Source organism: Macrobrachium rosenbergii, chromosome 59, assembly GCF_040412425.1.
Source record: "Macrobrachium rosenbergii isolate ZJJX-2024 chromosome 59, ASM4041242v1, whole genome shotgun sequence".
NCBI lineage: Eukaryota > Metazoa > Arthropoda > Malacostraca > Decapoda > Palaemonidae > Macrobrachium > Macrobrachium rosenbergii.
Window position 1 is genome coordinate 29,522,051 of NC_089799.1, and position 20,585 is coordinate 29,542,635.

The 20,585-nt window shown below is 41.3% G+C and overlaps 1 protein-coding gene across 2 annotated transcripts in view; it reads right to left on the reverse strand.

Annotated features, from left to right (window-relative positions):
* Window positions 1–20,585, reverse strand: part of LOC136837715 (very long chain fatty acid elongase 4-like) — a 66,999-nt gene that overhangs the window by 26,899 nt on the left and 19,515 nt on the right. For both annotated transcript variants that reach the window (XM_067102618.1, XM_067102617.1), the window contains exons 3-5: window positions 14,945–15,132; window positions 10,368–10,448; window positions 4,989–5,160 (exon numbers count right to left, since the gene is read on the reverse strand). In XM_067102618.1, the coding sequence (XP_066958719.1) occupies window positions 4,989–5,160; window positions 10,368–10,448; window positions 14,945–15,132 (441 nt within the window). The remainder of the gene's footprint in view (window positions 1–4,988; window positions 5,161–10,367; window positions 10,449–14,944; window positions 15,133–20,585) is intronic.

Below are 20,585 nucleotides of genomic sequence, written 5' to 3' on the forward strand. Positions count from 1 at the left end.
CCCTGATGACTTGGGGACTACGAAAAGACAGTTGTAAAAGCCTTTCGTGGAGCAATCCACTACCTCCTCTATGGCTCCCTTCCAGAGGAGGGATGATACTTCCTCTGAAAGAGTTGCATACTTCTCGGAGCCTTTTGAGTAAGCCATCAACGCAATTGGCATGGAGACTAGCGGGGGATACTCCTTGAATGGTATCGAGTAGCCCTCCGTCAAGATCTTCATTATCCAAGGTTCTGCTCCCCTGACACACCATCTCTCCCAGAAAAGGAGGCAGGTTTGGCAGAAGTCCTCTTGATCAACCTGGCCGAGAAACGTACCTTGGAGCAGGGCTTGGAAGGAAAACTTTGTCTACTTCCACGAAAGGGCTCCTGCCGAAGTGGAGAAACTGACTTGGCGCCAAAAGACGAAGGCTCTTTAGGACACTTAGAAGGCTGCACCAACAGGTCCTGTGTTGACTTTTTCTGGAGATCTGTAGCTATCTCCTTGAGAGTGGACTGGGGAAAAAGATACAAGTGGTCCAAGGGACAGTAAAGTAAGGCTGACTTCTGAGCAGAAGTTACTCCTTTAGTAGTGAAGGAGCACCACAATTCTCTCTTTTTGAGCACCCCCAGAGAGAAAAGAGTCACAAGCTCTAGCGAGCCATCTCTGGTGGCTTTGTCCGTGCAGAACAGTACGCCAAGCCAGTCAGAAGCAAAGTCTCCAGTCAATTCAACATAGTCCTCAATCTTCTTAGCGAGGGCTCCAACTGTCTAATCAAGAAAACTGAACACCTAAAAACTTTAAAAATTTTCTTGACGAGGTGATCCAGTTCCGAGGACGCAAACATCACTTTCACCTACGAGAAAGCTGAGCGGCATGCTGAGTCAACAAGACCCGAGAAGCCTCCCTGGGAGGAGGCAGCGCCTCCCAAGGATGGAGCTTCTCCGGTAGCATACGACAGGTATCTCCAGGCTGTCAACCTCAAAGGTGGAAAGGCAAAGGTGGCCTTACCCTGCTCTCACTTCGCTGAGAGCCAGTCACCGACTTCTGTAAGTGCTTTCCTCGAAGAAGAGGAAAGAACCATCTTGGGAAGACGAGAGCTGACATCCTCTTGGTTTCTCATAAGAAAAGTTGAGGCAGGTGAGATTGGGGCAGCTGGCTCAAAATATGACAGAAAAGTCGCCAGAAAATATCTCAACAGAGATGCATGAGCTGAAGGAGGAGGCTTTTGCACTAAAACCTCTTCGATCGAAGAAACCGGGAACAATGACAAGTCCTTAGAAGGTTTGGTCATGACAGGAGCTTTTTGGAGCAAACCCAGAAAGTCAGCCAACTGGTGCTTGATGGGCACCAAAGACAGGTCCCCTACCACGGGCACAAAAGAACTAGAACTGGCAAAGAGGGTGCTGGGCGCTTGTCGGCTGGCGCTGAACGCTTGAAAACTGGCACCAGGCGCTCGGAAGCTGGCAGCAGGCTCTTGGGAGCTGGCAGTGGGCTCTTGGGGACTGGAATTGACACTTGGCGCTCAGGAGAAGACATTGGGCGCTTGCGAGACAATGGGCGCCTGGACAAAAACGAAGAGCGTTTCTTGGTACTCGTGCGCTTGGGAGCCAAATAATGGCGCTCTGCAAAAGAACGCTCAGGAAAAGTACTCCAGACTGCACCAAGTACTGCAAGATGGCTGAGGGCTGTGAGGCAGTTCCTTAAACAGCTTACAAGGAAGTGGCATAGAGCTAACCATGTCGTCCATACATCTCTTCAAGGGACGAGACTCTCCAGGAAAGCGCCATTGGCGCCTCTTGCTGGGACTGGAATTAATTCTCTGAGGCGGAAGACAACTGATGCACACTAACTGAGAAGCCTTTCCAATAGCTATCCGTTGAAGCCTGGGTACGTGCAACAGGCTCAACTGAGGGGACAATTACCCGTAGGCAAACCCCACCGACCTCCCTTGGACTTCTGGTATGTCTTCTCCCAGGTTCAGGGGAATATGACAGGGACCTTCATCTAGGAGAGCTGGCGGGACGAGCAGCCACCTATTCCACTTGCACTTGTATGACATTATCACTTTTGGGATTGTCACTAAACCCTTTGTCCATAAGGACCCTAAGGGATGCCCCTAACTCAGCTACTGTATTCACCACTAAATCAATCTTGCGATCGAACCTGCACTCGAGACTGGCAAAGGGATCGGGTTCAGAAGCATGGGGGATAGGCATGGGAGTAGGTGGTACAATGGTAGGAGGACTGGGGATGGGTGACAAGGCTGAAACAGGAGAAGTAGGAATGGAAAGATCATCTACAACACTAGTTCTAGGTGTAGGTTCTAGACTACATACCCTACTTTCAGCTCAAGAGGCCGCCTTCCTCTTCCTATCCCTATCAAGTTTATCAAGATGGGATTTCAACACCTTCCATTGCTTATCGTCCCAATCTTTACACTGATCACAAGTTTGTTCTTTCATACATATAAGCCCCCTACAGTTTGTACAAACAGTATGAGAATCTTAGGTGGATTTAGTCAACCTGGTCTTACAACCCTCCCAACAATACCTAATACAGGCAGTCCCCAGTTATCGGCGGGGGTTCTGTTCTGAGGGTGTGATGATAACTGAAAATCGGCAATTTCGGCGCTTTTTTGGTGATTTTCAGGGCTTATAGGCGCCGAAAAGCGCTGATTTTCGGTTATCAGCTCCTGTGTTAGCTGTTTATCAGCGCCAATACCCAATTATCGGCACCATTAAGCGGAAATCGGCGATTTTCGGCACCAAAAATTGCTGATTTTCGTCGCTAGACAAGCGCTGTAAAACCGGATCGCCGTTAACCAGGGACTGCCTGTACTGGAGGAACTTGAGTGATATTGTAAATCACAAAAACAGGTTATAAACAACCTACTATGAGATTCACAGCCAGTGTCCCACTGTTTTTCCAGAGTAAAATTTTGTCAACGTACCTCACAAAGATGACACTTTGTCACAGGGTATCTTACATCCCTATCTAATTTCTTACTGTATTCTGTATTACGAAAGTTTCATAATTCTGGTAATTATAAGAGTAACACCGACTTCTTGTAGACATCGCCAGCAAACTCAGAGGAATGTCTTTCGAAGATATAATGACGTAACTTACGATGTCATTAACTTGCCTCCTTCTCGATGGATAACTGGCTATTCATGAAAAAGTCTCAACCTCTGGTAACAATGAAATCCAACCAATACTCTGTTTCCACTTTGTAGTAGTGGTGGTAGTAGTAGTAGTAGTAATATACAGGATTTATGCCTTAAGGTCGAGTGCTGGAATCCTTGAAGAAAAGGGTTTCCATAAGTAATCCAAGATATTACTTTCTATCACTATTTGTCCATTGAAAAATTATATAATTAAAAATCAATTAACAAATCATTCAAGTGAGCCAATTGAATGACCGAGTACACTTATACTTTTTAGTGTGCAAGCAATCTTGGTATTTACAAGCCTACCAACAATCGAATTACCATGCTGGTAATATTCTGTGGAATATGAAGACAACTTTCATTATAATGTTACAATTCAGCCATTGTTGTACTCTGTCACTAAGAGGACAGGAGCAATCATATGAAATGACATGCTCTTACACGGATCCTTTTTTTAACATAATTACATATGAAGAAACTTGACATTATAATCAATGAGTGGATTATGGTGTTTCGGGCTAAGCCCAAGCACTGGGACCTATAGAGGTCATTCAGTGATGTACAATAACCCATGACATTTTTTTTTTTGGCAAAGCAAGCTTTAATGTTGTTCCGCAAGTTATATTTTACTAAGAAATCAACAACTATTGCTTTATAGAGCATATATAATTATCTTTCTGCACCTTATGGAAGTCAACAAATAACAAAAATTTGGTAGCCTTGGATGTCCGGGTGTACTCCTTACCCAAAAAAAGGGGCCTATTATTCATTTCCTGTTCAAGCTTACGCAGGGTTTCCCACAGGCCTCCTCACTTCTAAACAATTGTGCAAGTCAAATCACAAAAGCTGTCCTGCAACCACGGGGACAGTGACTTATCATAACCGCCATTCTTGAAGCCTTGACAAGGTACGAATATTCATTCAGAATTTCAGAGACAGCTGTGTGTCATCATCACCTTGTGGGAGGAGTCGGGACGTCATATGTTTACGTCACGTATAACTTTGAACCTATACATTAGAGCGTTCTGCCACTGGCTTCGGCTGCTTTATTTTACTCTTATTAATATACTTTTTTCTAATATAAGTAATAAAGAATGCTGCCAAAAATTAGGTAGGGATGTAAAGTATACTATGGCTAAGTAATATCTTTGTCAAATGCACAGAAAAAAAGTTATTCCAGAAAAACACCGGGACAAAGGCTCTGAATCTTATAGTAAACTAAGCTAACAAGCTTGAAGGCTACACAAATTCGAGAGTACTTTACCGAGTCCTGGAGGATGGACCCAAAATACCGATGAAATGACTCAAAAATAGCTGCTGCAAACAATCGATGTTACGTCAAAGGCTGGCAAAAATGAAGTGTCTTCTTCTGCTTAGTTGTTCCTATTGTTCCCCAGTAGTGGGTGGGGTAGTCACCTACAAAAAATCAACAGAAGCGCTACTGCGATTTTCAAAATTTGAGCTGCAATGTGAGTGGAAACTAATAGCTATGTAATTACTTGGTACATCACTTACATGAAACAGGTTGGGGGGGGGAGAGGAGAGGAAAGTGAGAGACATGACCCTGCAGAGAGGGTGAGGGGTGTTTAGGGACCACCTGCTTAAACCGTTTTTGGAGGGGAGAGGGAAGTGGAAGAAATGGGGACACAGACACACAACACATGCAGAAACAAAGCCAAGGAAATGAATATAATAGATATGAAAAGTTTGATTACAGCTTAACACAGATACCACCGAAATATTTACATTCACGTAACACTGATAAATGACAACAGAGTGAATAAAAAGTAAGCAACCATAAACCCACTTTTGGTTAAATGCAACATGCAAGATACTTACATGAACCTCCAGCAACCCACTTAATTCCAATCCACCAAAGACAAAACATTGTTGAGTGGTGATATACATGGAGGAATGTTAATTGGTTGTTCTTCTTCCGTAGAATAAAGAATGCGGTATCTGCAAACTCCACCAATTTTGAGATATAGTACCACCATAATCCTGCTGCTATCTGTAAATAATTGAAATTTATATACAGTATAAAACAAAATTACAGTATCTGTAAAAACTCAAGCTGTTGGTTACATGTCATATGCAGAAAAATCTTTACCTGCCAATAGTACTTATCAACTACAAATGTAAAATTACCAATAATTATAAAGAATGATATTTTGAGGCTGTTAGCCTTCTATCATCAAATAAACCCAATATATGGAGTCAGAGGCAGGTCCTTATGCAAAACACATTTTATACAGAAGAAATATTTCTATAATTTTTTAACCTGTAACTATATTGGTAGATAAAACAAACATTTCAGTTAAATTTCTTTTAGTATAAGACCAGGCTGCAATTAGGGTCATAAGCCTTTGAGGAGTTATCACAAACCTTTGAGGCTAAAATTTCACCAAAACTGGAAGTCCCTGTCCTCCCACAGTAACAAAAGAATTGCTAGGAAGATGAACATATGCCTAAAACCAAGTATGCTGAGGTCAATGGAGGCTGAAAGTTTCCATTTTGAAAGATGGAATGAGGAGATTGCACTTTCTGAAGGGAATCTTTAAGATGAAAAAACTTTAAAAGGTCAGATCAAAGATGGGCCTTAAAGTTCCCAAGACTTTCTCGCTAATGAAAATGAAGAACTGACTGCAGAAGATTTAAGAAGGGGCAGAACTGGTTTAATATCCAGTTGTCCATCGTGACTTTATGATCCATACTGCTAAATTTTTCTTTCTGGAGAATGTATTTGAATATAATAAAACAGGATTGCCTTCCAAAAGAGAGGTCTGTAACCAGATTCCACAACTTGAACTACCAAGGATCTGGTAACCTTAACTCTCAGGGAGGCCAGAACCTGAGCAAGAATACCCTGATGGGGCTAGTGGCCAAAGGGCTGCGAGGAATATATAATTTTTACATCTCTATATGAACTTTGTTTGTGCCCATGTCCTGTCTACATGACCACATAACAATAACAAAGTGGGTCTCAGACAATGTTTCTTGGATAAGGAACTGGAACTTAAATGACTTTGGGCTAGGGCATACCTGTGCAGGAGACAGATAGATTACGGCTTTTAGTAAACAAACCTGAGAATGAAGCCTTGCAGATAACCAAACGAAGAGACCAGTTAAGGCTGTTAAGGCTGTCCATGACAAAGCCATTTCCTCCTAGAGTGAATCTCAATGTTTCCCACTTTGTTGACCTAAGCCCACAAAAAAAAATTGTGACTACCAGTTGACGGAATCTACGATCTTTTACCCCCTTGATATCTTAGCCAAGTTACTCTGACTGTTGTTCATCATTATCCCTACTGTCTTGCCTCTCATGAAGAATGAAGGCTTGAATACCTAAACAGCTCTGGGTAGCTGACATGGTATTCCTTATATTCCAGGGACTAAGTCTTTGAGGCTTGCACATCTCAAAAGTGGGCTTCCAACCCTTGAATAGACTTGTCTGTGAAACGAAGGAACATTTGAAAGGAGGAAACAGTAGAATTTTTATTCTAAGATTCTGAGAGTCCTGCCACCAATGAAGATTACTTTTGACACTGCTGCCTAAGGCTTGTTGAGCTGTAGAAGCAGAGAATGAACTCATATTTGACTATCAAGTATCAAGTTTTCCAGGATGAGATGACCAAAGGGATATGGTCTCACCACTGGCTCTCCCATATCATGGAGAATAAATTCTGGACCGTGTCTTCTGTTACAGTCAGATGCATCAAGGTATCCACCATGTTCATGCCCATCCCCAAATGGGGGTTGCAGATTGAATAATAATAATAATAATAATAATAATAATAATAATAATAATAATAATAATAATAATAATAATAATAATAATAATAATAATTTATTATTATTTTTTTTTTTACCTCAGTCATCCTATTCGACTGGGTGGTAATTTGGGGTTCCAGGTTGCATTCTGCCTCCTTAGGAGTCCATCAATTTTCTCAGTGTGTCTGCTGTTTCTAACAGCACACTCTTCTGCATGAGTCCTGGGGCTACTTCGGCATCCAGTTTTTCCAGATTCCTTTTCAGGGATCTTGGGATCATGCCTAGCGTTCCTATGATTATCGGTACAATTTTCACTCTCATATCCCATATCCTTATTTCTATTCACAGGTCTCGATACTTACCAATTTTTTCTCATTCTTTCTCATCTACTCTGGTATCCCATCGTATTGCAACATCAATGAGCGATACTTTCTTCTTGATTTTGTCAACCAGCAGCAAGTCTCGTCTATTGGCATGTATCACCCTATCTGTTCTGATACCATAGTCCCAGAGGATCTTTACCTGATCATTTTCTATCACTCCCTCAGGTTGCTGTTCATACCACGTATCACTGGAGGATAGCTGGTGTTCCTTGCACAGGCTCCAGTGGAGGGCTTTTGCTACTGAATCATGCCTCTTTTTGTACTGGTTCTGTGCAAGCACCGGATATTCGTTTGCTATGTGGTTTATGGTCTCGTCTTTCATACTGCACTTCCTGCATATGGGTGAAATGTTATTTCCATCTATTGTTTTGTTCTCTGGTTACACACGTGATTCTTAGGGCCTGATCTTGTGCTGCTATTAGCATTCCTTCTGTTTCCCTCTTGAGTTCTCCCCTCTGTAGCCATTGCCATGTTTCATTGCTGGTCAGTTCTCTAGTCTGTCTCATGTACTGTACGTGCACTGGTTTGCTGTGCCATTCCTCTGTTCTGTTTTTCATTCTCCTGTCTCCGCATATTTCTGGGTCTTCGTCTACTTTAATCAGTCCTTCTCCCCATGTACTCCTTAGATGCTCATCTTCACTGGTTTTCAGATATTGCCCCAGTGCTCTGCTCTCAATGTTGACACAGTCCTCTATGCTAAGTAAAACCCTCCCTCCTTCCTTTTGTGTTATGTATAGTCTGTCTGTATTCGCTCTTTGGTGTAGTGCTTTGTGTATTGTCATGTGTTTCCTAGTTTTCTGGTCTATGCTGTGGAGTTCAGCCTTCATCCGCTCCACTACTCCCATGCCGTATCGGATTACTGGTGCTGGCCATGTCGTCGTCGTCATTATTATTATTATTATTATTATTATTATTATTATTATTATTATTATTATTATTATTATTATTATTATTATTATTATTATTATTATTATTATTATTATTATTATTATTATTATTATTATTACAATACTTTTATTATTATTATTATTATTATTACAGTATTATTATTATTATTATCACAATAATAAAATAACTCTTCCCAATCATTTCTGAGGCCATTTCTCAGCCTGACATTCTGTGAGCTCATGGTATGCTTACAGATTTTATTTTAGTCTTTTTACACAATAAAAAGTCATCTGAACTTGAAATTTTCCACACATCATCTGCATAGAACATCCTCTTTCTATCCAGTCAAGAATTTTCATTCTTTCTGATATTAGCAGTCTTCAGCTCCATACCCTTTCAACTCTAAGAGGGTTTACCATTCTTTTTACACCTGAAACCTTCCAATGTGAAAAAAATGTATACAGTACAGTAAAAACAGGTGACAGTGCAAGAGCAGCACAATCTCACAACAAACTTCAGACACAGTCTGACAATGTGTGTGCCTTTGTCTTGCTGCCAGCATCTGAATCATCTGTATCACTGTCTCAATGCAATTTACTGGTGATTAAGTCTTATGAACGCTCAACTTAAAGAAGGTTTACTGTATACCTGGTTGGAGGTAGCCATTGGCTCATAGTGGGAACCAGCTAAGGGAAAATTAATGTAATTAAATTACAACTTTACTTTGATTATAGTTAATTTGTAAAAACACTCGACATTGTGCACTATAACACTGTGAATAGCACATATACAGTACAGTATGTGAAAATGTTTAACAAACTACATCTCTATGGATAATCAGAGATGAAAAACTAGTAGACAAGGCTGATTCCTGCAAGTTATATATCATATGCAAGGAAAACATCTATAAGCTTTACAATACAAAAACATTTGAAATGATGAGCAAATATTAACCTGTTAAGCATCACCAATGGCATATCCGCATCCCATATCACACCGCCTTCAATAAAGTAACACGTTCTCCCTCTTTCAAGGCTGGCGCTGCACTGATCAAGCTCAGAAATACACTTTACTCTTATACAAATTGTAGGAACATCATTTGGTAACACTATGAGCTAAATTAGGGGTAAATGGCAACTTTTTTTGTAACAAAAGATACTCTGACAGAGGACATCTACCTCTTGCCTCCCACTACGCTTCAGGCGTTCATTGATAAACAATTGATTACTTTTTTGTTTTGATCACGCTTATCCCCCATAATGAGCATTCCAAAGTAAAAGAAAAATCTTTTGCCTAAAGAGATATTATCACTACTTAATATAGAGACTGAGGATAACTCCAAAACTCAGAGTAGCAGCTCAGAAGCCTTTAACATAAACAGAATAAGATTTATCTAATTCTGAGGAAAACCATAATTTAGATTCAAGCATCACATTGCCAAGTGACTGGACAGTAAACAATAAGGAGAGGAGTCCCATTACTTTTGTTAACCCAAAGCTGAGAAATTTATTGTTCATAATAAGGGAAACCCCTAGAGTTTTTTTTAGTTTTTTTTTATGACAGTCAAGGAGCACTTTGTAACAATACCGAACAGATTTGCCAACAAGTTTCTAGATGTATATATAGTTTGACTACAATATCACGTTCACTAAAATGGTATGAAACAAATGTGAATGAAATGAAACCATTCACTGCTCTACTGGCTCTATGTTTCAGGGAATGGCATATGAAAGAATAATTTTTTCCCTTTTATGTTTCATGCTTAATCTTTAGGATATAAAAATGCAAAATAAAGTTTTTCATCTTTTCTTATTCTACATTATTTATTACCCTAATATGTTTATAAAAACCAATACTGCATCAATTTAATAAAAAAAAACACCCAAAAAAGCATAAAAATTGGCATAGACCAAATGACTGCTCTGTGAGCGAGAAAATGTGACAATACGAGAGCAGCGAGGTCTCCCATAAGTGATGCTTAACGGGTTAAGTGACAAAGTTCTGTTGGTTAGGTGTCCTAAAGGTTAATCATAGGAAGAGAAAGTATGGTAATATGGCTAACTTTAATTTATATATAAACTCATCATGTACAGTGCTATTATCACATGAACTTTGCATTTAGATATACTGTACAGGTATTTTAGTTTTGAAAACACAAAAATATTGATCTACTTACCCTCATTTCCAGAGGATTGGAAGAATAATCAACAGGTTGGCAGAACCAACTGTAGCGAAGCTTTACAGACACTATTGCTAACTGAAATTTTATGGATAATTATTAGTAAAGCAAAAAAATATTAAACACATACAAATTCCTATACACTTCAGAATTTTCCCCCAAAATAACTCTCTTAAACATAATACTGTACTAAAGTATCATTAATTTAGAGAAATCCCTTTTGACTGATCCATATAAATACAGGCAGTCCCCAGTTATCAGTGGTGTTTCTGTTCAGACGGTGTGACGATAAGAGAAAATCGTTGATAACCAAAAATCGGTGCTTATCGGCGCCGATAACCGGAGATCGTCGCCTTTGTTAGGTGTGTATTGGCACCAATACTCGATTATCAGTGCAGATAACTGGAAATCAGCACATATCGGCGCTGAAAATTGCTGATTTTCATCACTAGACAAGTGCTGTAAAACCGGATCACTGATAACCAAGCCCACTGATAACCAGGGACTGCCTGTACTAAGCTGTAAATTTAGTTCTCATGCTTGATTGTAACCCCTTGGTCAATAAAAATACACAAATTTACAACCACCTTAAATACTATTCTTGTAGCATATACTAAACAAGTTCTACTGTGTGTGTGTACAATACAATAATTTTATACTAGGCAGTGGGGAGAACAAATATGGTCAGTGAATGCTTATCAAGAATTACAAATTAAATGCAATTTTAAAAATAAAATTTACCTTTTAAATATTAGCTTCACTATAATGATAGCTGAATTTCCCATGCCAGTGGGAGGGCAACAGAGTAGGAAACAGCATAAAAAATTAATCAATTACTAAGATAACTCACTTTATACCATCTATACACCCATTCCCTTCAGGTGAACCAGTGGTTCAAGCACCTATTGTTTTCAGTTTTCTCCATCCAGTTGACTGGGGAGTTGGTGAGGTCTTTTACATAATGGAGAGGTATTCCGACTCACTCAGAATAAGTATAGCATTTTAAATCGTCAGTGTTATCGTATAGCCTAAACAATCCAAAACGTCTTATGCTACGACACCCAGGTTACTTTGTTCTTATGCTAATTCAAATTATGATTATATCAATACATTGCATTGTGTATATTAACTAAACTAACAATATGAACTTACTATTGGCGTATTTAGTGTTCCTAGCTTGAAATACAGTGGTTAGAATGGCGTGAGCACAATCTCTATTTCACAACCCTCATCCAAAGCACACCTCAAGAAACTATCCTTACATTTAGATATGCATATCTCCTAAAGGAAGTTTCCCTAAATGTACTTTAAGATGAATAGGAATACTTAAGTGGATTTGTAGACACTGCTAATTATGGCTGCATTCTTGAGTCCCCACTAGCTCAAACCACTCTGTATCAAGGTTATGAAGAGACTAACTTCACGGCCGTCTTTGACTGACACCAAACCTTTGACTAACTACAGGACAAAACAACCAATACCGGTAGTTAAGCAATATTACACACAAAACAGTTAAAACGCCCTTCATTACTAAATACGAACACAACAAAACATAACATCCTTCTTCTACATAATATGCATTTCCACTTTATGTAAATTTAAAGAAAATATGTAAAACTATACTACAACTTGCGTAAAAGTACAATCTCTCTTGTCGAAGTTTCGACAAGAGGTATCTGAAAACTACATATAATTTCTAAGATTTATATTTTAGAAATTAACCTTACTTCTATTATGAGAGCTGACTACCACATCAGAATAGGAAGTGGGAACCAATGAGAAAAAAAAAACACACACAAACACATCAGAAACAAAGACCTTTGGCAAACCAACAATAGCAAAGCTCCCATAGTGCAAAACCAACACTCCACAGAGCAAGCGTCAGTGACCACAGTTTAGGGAACAAGCTACATGATGTGCCAATTTAGTACCAAAATTTCCCACCACCCACAACCAATGCACTTGATACACCTTTCTTCCCCTTCTTTTCCTCATCCGGCATCAATAACCTAATTTCCCTCCAGCCACAGCTAATACACTTGAAACCCTTTTCTTCTGCCTTCCCCTCCTCATCTGGCATCAATAACCTAATTTCCCTCAACCCACAGACAATGCACTTGATAACCCCTTCTTCCCCCTTCCTCTCCTCATCCAGCATCAATAACCTAATTTCCCTCCATCCACAGCCAAATGAATTTGATACCCATTTCTTCCCGCTTCCTCTCCTCATCTGGTGTCAATAACCTAGATGTTATGATGCCAGTTTTAGTAGCCATAAACCAATCCTCTCCTTATCATTAGGCCATACAGCACACATTTTCATTGCACCAATCAGCATACATATAATGCTAAGCTAGTTTGCCTGACTGAGAAGAGGCATTTTTTGCAATCCCATCCAGACAGTTTGATCTTTGCTCTTCATATCCACCTGCAAGTATGAAATTTTATTTGCAATTTGCCATTTGGTACCATTTAGTACATTTAAATGGTTACATTGAGAATTATGTAGTGCAGATAGGGGAAGAGCAAATGACCTGGGGTTACTGTACCTAACTGACAGCTCGATGGCATGGCAAACCGGCCATTTGTGCACCACCTTTGCCAACCAGCAGATGGAGAGGGCGACTGTTCCCTCCTTGCCTGTTGTTGCTCATCAACACTGCCAAAAGACCTATGAATTGATTCCAGAATACTTGCGTATCAAAATCCTTGCACCCATTTTCAGGACACGGATGCAGGTGAGAATCGTTTTGTGCACTCTCCCAAAGCAAGAAAACCACTGAGGTGTGCACACTACCCCTCTTTCATGTGGATAAAAACAGAGCATCTCCAGAAAGGGGGAGGAGAGAGATTTTGGCAAAACTCACATAAAGAGGTTCCTATTATCCAACCACAATGCTATAACCTCTTCTAGTTCCTGGCTGAGAGGCACAGGGAATGTTGGAAGATAAAATGTAGATGACCAATGCTGTTCCAATCACCAATGAAGTGACTGCAAGTGTATCCATCCAAGAGGAATAAGCTTCCCTAGGGATGACAGATGACTGAGAACAATCTGCCAATGCCAAGCTGGTTGTTCCTGATGAGACAAAACTACACTGACACCTCTATGAATTTGCCAACCTGAGTTGACAGAAAAACTCTCCACTACTGTATCAATCAGCATTTCCAGGCACTTCACTTGTTGCTTTAGTTGAAGATCTATCTTAATACCACAATACCTAAATTGTGACAAAATGATCCTCATCCTGGAGCAACTGCCCTTCACAGGATCAACCAAATGCTGAGATACCAAACCAGATACTGTATATCATATAGGTCTAAATGGGTCTGAATACTAGCATGTTTAGTCACAATGATGCCTGGAAAAAGCCATGGTGACCAAATCCAAGAAGAAAATCCCTTCTGCATGGAAGTGTCCCAAGGGAAGGCTTGTCAGGTCCACCTGTGGGAGCCAGGTCTCGGCACTCCCTGCGATTCAGTATCTCCGCAGACATATCAGAGGCAGGTGAACAGCTTCAGAGATCAACAAGAGAGGGCATTCCATGATCTATGGATAAGAGACAGGTAAACAGCTTCAAAGATCAACAAGAAAGGGCATTCCATGATCTATAGACAAGAGAGTCCGTTCCCTCCAGAATGCCACAAGTAGTGGTCACAGTAGGGGATTTTGTCGAAGACCCGAAGGAGGAAATGGCAGTGTGTTACCCCTCAGAAAACATGGGCAGGTCCTTCACTGGAGTCTTCTTTTGGACCAATACTGCCTCCGCTGAGCAGGTAACCAAGAAAGACATTCTATAGAGCTGAAAGATGGTGTACACTTTTCTCTCATGTGGAAAGAGCAAACAGAATGAGGGTCAATGTTCAAGGATGACAAAAACTTTCCACAAGCATGGCTGTGCCCAGAACACCTACACTTTGCTACCATTTTTTGCAGGCAAAGAGTCAGAAACTATCATTCTTACAAAAATCAGTAAAAAATCAAAAGAATACCAAAAGTGGCTGAAATTGCAACCATTTCCACAGTCCAGCAGAGCTACATAGACAAGAAGTGGCAAAAAAAATGTGAAGTAGATAGCTGAGTAAGTGGGGGGGTCCCTCACCCCCAACTCACCTGCTGCTACTTAACTAACTTGTAACCAACTTTCACTAACCAAAACTGGCTTTTACCTAAGGTATATCCACATGAAAGATTAAGCTTTGTACCCTCTTAGGAACCACTTTCCAAATACAGGCAGTGACCAGTTATCGGCAAGATCGGTTATCAGCAATCCGGTTTTTCAAGGCTTGTCTAGCGACAAAAATCGGCGATTTTCAGCGACGATTTCCGCTTATCGGTGCTGATAATCAGGTTATTAGCGCCAACACATACCTAACAGAGGCACCAATCTCCGGTTATCGGCGCCGATTCATCGATTTTCGGTTATCGGTGATTTCCACTTATCGTCACGCCATCGGAACAGAACCCCCTGCCAATAACCGGGGACTGCCTGTACATAAGATAAGATGATATTGTACCATATACACAATTACAAGTTACAACCTGAGTATTACAACAGAAAAATTATTCTTACCTCTACACCAATATAAAGATTGAGCAACATTACAGACAAATTATAGATGATAAGTGGAACCCTAAGATTAAATGGCTTGTAGGGAGCCATGATCTTCGGTCCAAAAGCAACCATAGTCAAATAAGCTGCAGCAAGAGCCAAGGTAGGAATTGGAGAATGCATAAGTGGCCAATCTTTTACCCTCCCATCTGCAAAAAATAGAGTAAATTAATATTTTTTTTTTTTCAAAACAAGACTCATTTTTTCTATATAAACCCATAATTTACATTAGCCTACATTCATAATCTTCATGAATCTTAGACACATCATTCTCAAATCTAAAGAAGATTGCCTGTTGGTTGGATGGCTGACATGGTACCTGTGCCCCCCTGGATTTTAGGTTCCAGGTAGGATAGTGCCTCACTTTTGCGTAGTTTATGTCGCGACTACACAGAACAAGTGAGGTTAGAAGTAGGACATTTGATATAAATGCTGATTTGATACTAAAATAATTCTGCTGTAAAAAATAATTTTTTCATAACAAACCCATAAAAAACATTGGCATGAATAGTAAAAAAAGTAAGAGGAACAAGCTGAGATGAAAATCCCTAGAAAAGCTGATTAGAACAAAGGATTTTATTCAATGCTCATGGGATTAAGATTAGTAAGGAACGCATGAATCTAAACTGAACATGGAGCTGTCAAGTACAGTACAGGTTGAAGAAGTATGACAGTCATTACACTTTGGGTCTGTATATCCAAGTCCATACAACAATCTAGAAGTCAAAACTCTGATATACGTATGGTGGTTTTCACAAATATGTGAGCCACAAAACATCAGACTGACCATTTCTTGGAGGAAGTCATCCTAAACAGATTTGAGGACTAAAATGATGAAGCCAAGAATCTCCTTCATCTCCACTGCAATTCCTAAGCTTAGGAGTCAGTTCCCCTGCTGCATCCTCTCTGACTTTTTTTGTCAAAAGCATCTTCCTCTGCTAAACCCATCTTCTCAAAATCCTCCCTCATTTATCATGCCACCTAATTTTTTTGCCTCCCTCTCAACCTTCTATCCCTGACAGGTTCCATCCAAGCCCTCATCACTCCTTTCTCCTCAGTACTCCTAAGGTGTGGGTTGTAGAATCCTTGAATAGAGGTCTGGAACATATTCATGAGTGGAATAGGCTTTGGGGCATGAAGCTTAACCCTTCTAAAACTCAAAGCATGATAGCTAGTTGATCCAGAACACTTTTGCCTTTGCATCCTGATTTACATATAAACGGCACAGTTTTAAATGTCTGCATCTCTTCAATGTTTTAGATATAGCTTTCAACAAGAAACTGACTTGTGAGAAGCATATGGGTAATATTGCTTTCTCTGTTTCTCTAAAAGTTAGTATTTTGCAGAAATGTTTTCCAATGCTTCGTGATGAAGCTATCTAAGAGTGTTAATTCTTTTCTTCTTCCTTGTTCGTAGTATTGTTCTCCAGTATGGACTGCAGACGTTGACTCTGATCTCAAACTCTTGGACTGTCATGTCATCAGTCAAGTTTACTTTGCCTACTCTTAATGTTGACTTGCGGCACAAACATAAATTTACTTCATTAAGTTTGTTGCATAAAATTTACTACAAAGACAATCATCCTCTGCACTCTTCTTTACTTGACCAAGCTGATTTTGCTCACAACGCTCGGCAAGCTGCTGCTGCAAACAGTGTCATTATTTAATACGTTTCAATACTGCTCAATTTGCTAGGAGTTTTATTTTGGCTACAAATAAAGTGTGGAATAATTTTAGTTTAGTTGTGTATGCTCTCTCTCTCTCTCTCTCTCTCTTTTTCCCTCATGGCTTAAAGTAAATCCTAAGTACATACTTGAAATACAACTCTTCTGTCTTGTATATCTTATCCCCTCCCTACTTGCTAAACATCATAACCTTAAGTTTACCGGCAATCACCTTCATACCACCCCATTCAGGAGATTCCTGTCACTTTCTTACCCTTTGTAATTATTCTCACTCTGCTGTAATCACCAGACAATCTGAATATATTTAATTCCCAAAGACTGTCATTTCTAATGCTTCACTCAATACATCCAAAACCAGTACAATCAGATATGGACTAACCAGCAATCCTTGACATAAACTCTGACTTCAAACATTTCTGTTTTGCCATAGGCTGTTATTAATTCTGTCCTTGTTCTTTTATACATCATTTTAACCAACCTAACCACTTTTCTGGTACCTTCCTCTATCTTAAATACCAAAATACCCTTGGTATTCTATCAAAGGCCTTCTCTAAGTCTATGAAGGCACAGCAGAATTCCTGTTTCCTTCCAGGCTCTTTTCTTGTAACTGTCTTATTATAAAGACAATATCAACCGTACCTCTCCCTCTAATGAAATCATACTGCTGTTCACCAATCAGTTTGAACCCTGTTAAGGCCAGAGAAGACAGGTTTTTGGTGGAAACGACAGAAGTAAGGTTGCCTGAGAAGTTGTTGCTTCTGTGGCAGCATTCTCGGGAAGTCCGCAAGAAGTTCTAGTTGGTCTGGGAACCACTCTCTTGTTGGCTAGAAGTGAGCTATCAAGATAATGGATAGGCTTCGATGAGACCGGAATTTGTTGATGACTTGCCTCACTAAACCAAATGGGGGAAAGGTATATAGGTCTTTGTTGGACCAATCCTGCAACAGTGCATCGGTCACCCATGCTAAGGGATCTGGAACTGGTGAGCAGAAGAGAGGAAGTCAGTGATTTCTGGAGGACGCAAACAAATCTATCATTGGTTTTCCCTAGAGCTCCCACAGATCCAGACAAACCAATGGGTCTAATGTCCATTCTGTGGAAGGATCTGTCTTTGACGACTCAATTCATCCGGGAGAACGTTGAGTCTTCCCAGAACAAAACGCATTATCACTTGAGTTTCATTCTGGTGCAACCGTAGAAAAATGTCCCTTGCCGCTTCGTACAGGGAGAAAGATTGGGTTCCTCCTTGTTTCTTGATGTGTGTCAGTGCCGTCGTGTTGTCTGAATGCACTGCTACTGTCCCCCCACCCCGTATTTCTGAAGCAAAGCACTGTAGGCTCAGAAATATCGCCTGTAATTCCTTTACTCTGATGTGCCAGTTTTGCTGTTCCTGGGACCAGGTTCCTGGCACTTCTTTTAATCCCAAAAGAGCTCCCCAACCTAGGTTTGCCGTGTCTGAAAAGAACTCTAGGCTGGGGATCAGATGATGAAGATATTTCCTTTCTGATAGTCTCTTACTGGAATTCCACCAACGAAGATCCTCCTTGATTTCCTTTGTTATCGGGAACATGAATGAGTCTGGAGACTGTTCCAGCTGGCTCTGAGGAAGAACTGGATAGGTCTCAGGTGAAGTCTTTCCAGAGTAATGGATTGTTCCATGGATGAGAGGATACCTAGAAGACTCATCCACTGATCGGCCGAGCAACAGTTTAGTTTTGGAAATTCTTCCACTGTCTGGAGACACCTTTCTGTTCTCTTCAGGACTGGAAAAACCCGAAAAACCCGAGAATTGATCATCATCTCTAAATAAGGAATCTCGTGAGAAGGCGTCAGGAAGGACCTGTTTCGATTGATGAGAAGGCCCAATTCCTGAGCCAAGAGAAGAGTCGTGCGAATGTCCTCTGTACATTGCGCTTTCGAGCGGGAACGCAGTAGCCGGTCGTCTAGATATAGAGAGATCTTTATCCCCATCAAATGAAGCCATTTTGCTAGTGGAGCCAATACCCTGTTGAACACTTGCAGAGCTGTTGAGAGGCCTGGTTGTAGAATCCCGGAGAATGAATGTCCTCTACTAGCTCTATAGCCTCTTTCTGAACAAGGGACTTCACCTCTAGCAAGAGAGCAGCAAATCTCTCTGAGCCTGTCAATTTGACAGGCTTGCAGATTAGAGGAGGAATGTTCAAAGAGGAGATAGTGTAGCCCTCTTTCAGGACAGACACTATCCAAGATTCCGCTCCCTTTTGTTCCCACCATTCCCAAAAGTGAATACAGAGGACTATGTTTTCATTTCTTGGAGTAAGACTTTAAAGAGGACTTCTTGATGGAACACCGTGGGAAACAGATATAAGTTCTTGTCCTAATCTAGGATCTAGGACAGGAGCTCCAAAAGGGAGTAGGTTGCAGCAGAGATGAAGATCTGGGAGGAAGAGCTGAAGAATCCTTTAGGCGTCTCATAGATCGAGTGAGCAGGTCCTGAGTGTTCGTTTTCTGCAGGTCAGAGGCGATGTTCAGTACTGTAGCCTGTGGAAAAAAAGGCGTCTTGTACAAGGGGAGAATAGGAGGGCCAATCTCTGAGACGGAGTGACGCCTTTTGAAGTAAAAGAGCACCAAAGCTCCTTCTTCTTAAGAATACCCATGGCGTACAGACTGGCTAACTCCTGTGTACTATCACGAACACCTATGTCAATACAGGAAAGTACTCCCAAGAGATCTGATGAGATCCCTTGAGGTAACAAAAAGCACTTTCTAAGTTTGCGTGCCAGAGCGCCCACCACCCAGTCAAGGAAGCTCATCACTTCGAACACCTTAAAAATATTTAAAGAAAGTGCGCAAGTTCGGAGGCCGAGAACATAATTTCTACTTCCTCCAGTGCCTTCTTAGTTGAAGAGAGAATAGCTGGCAAGAAGTGGCTTGGATAAGTTGCTAGCAGGAACCTCAACAGCGCCAAGTACGGCGATGAAGGTGCATCTTGATCAGGAACAACCTCTTCCTCAGAAGAGACAGGAGAAAGTGATAAGTCCGCTGTCGTCTGAGCTGTAGGATGAGCCTTCTGAAGCAAACTGAGAATATTATCCAGTTTGCTCTGAATCAGGTCAACTGGAGGAGGAATAATGTCCGAGACGGCACTACTAAGAAGCGGTGGAGGAGTGGGCGCCAACGGGTGCTCGGGGGGCGCTGTGGAGACAGGAGCCAGTAGCGAAACTTGTCGAAGAAAGGGAGCCAATGGGAGCTTGGGGGGCGCTGTGGAGACGGGAGCCCGTAGCGAAACTTGTCGAAGAACGGGTGTCAATGGGTGCTCGGTGGGTGCTGTGGAGACAGGAGCTAGTAGGGAAACTTGAAGACCGGGCGCCAGTGGGCACTCAATTGGAAACGGGAGTTTGGGCGCCGGACTCCTGATGCAGTAGCTCCTTTTATTCGACGACGAACATCTCTGTGCCACAAAACTCCCCGACAGGCGCTTTAGGCGCCAATTCGACCCGTCGTCAGAGGAAGCAGAAGAGAATTGTTCCGGGGTATCCCAATGACTACACGATGGGGCTATTGAATCCTTGCCCTTCTTACAAGGAACAGGGGAAGAAACTCAAACTCCACAGGGGAAGAAACTCAAACTCCACTGCACGTCGCTTTAGCAGGCGTGACTTGTCCGCATAGTGCCGTGCGCACCTGGGACTAAAATCTTTGGAGCTGGAGGACGTAAAGTGAGCACTCACTTGAAGGCCTTTCCAATGGCCTTTGGCTGCAGTCTGGGATTCATCAACAGACTAAACTGAGGGAGCGACTGCTCAGGGGCAGACCCCACCGACCTCCCTTAGGCTGCCAGTTTGCCTCCTCCCAGGTGCTGGGGAGTATGACAAGGACCTTTGGCCTAGGAGAATCGGCGGGCCGAGCAGCCACCTCCTCCACTACCACTGCACTTGC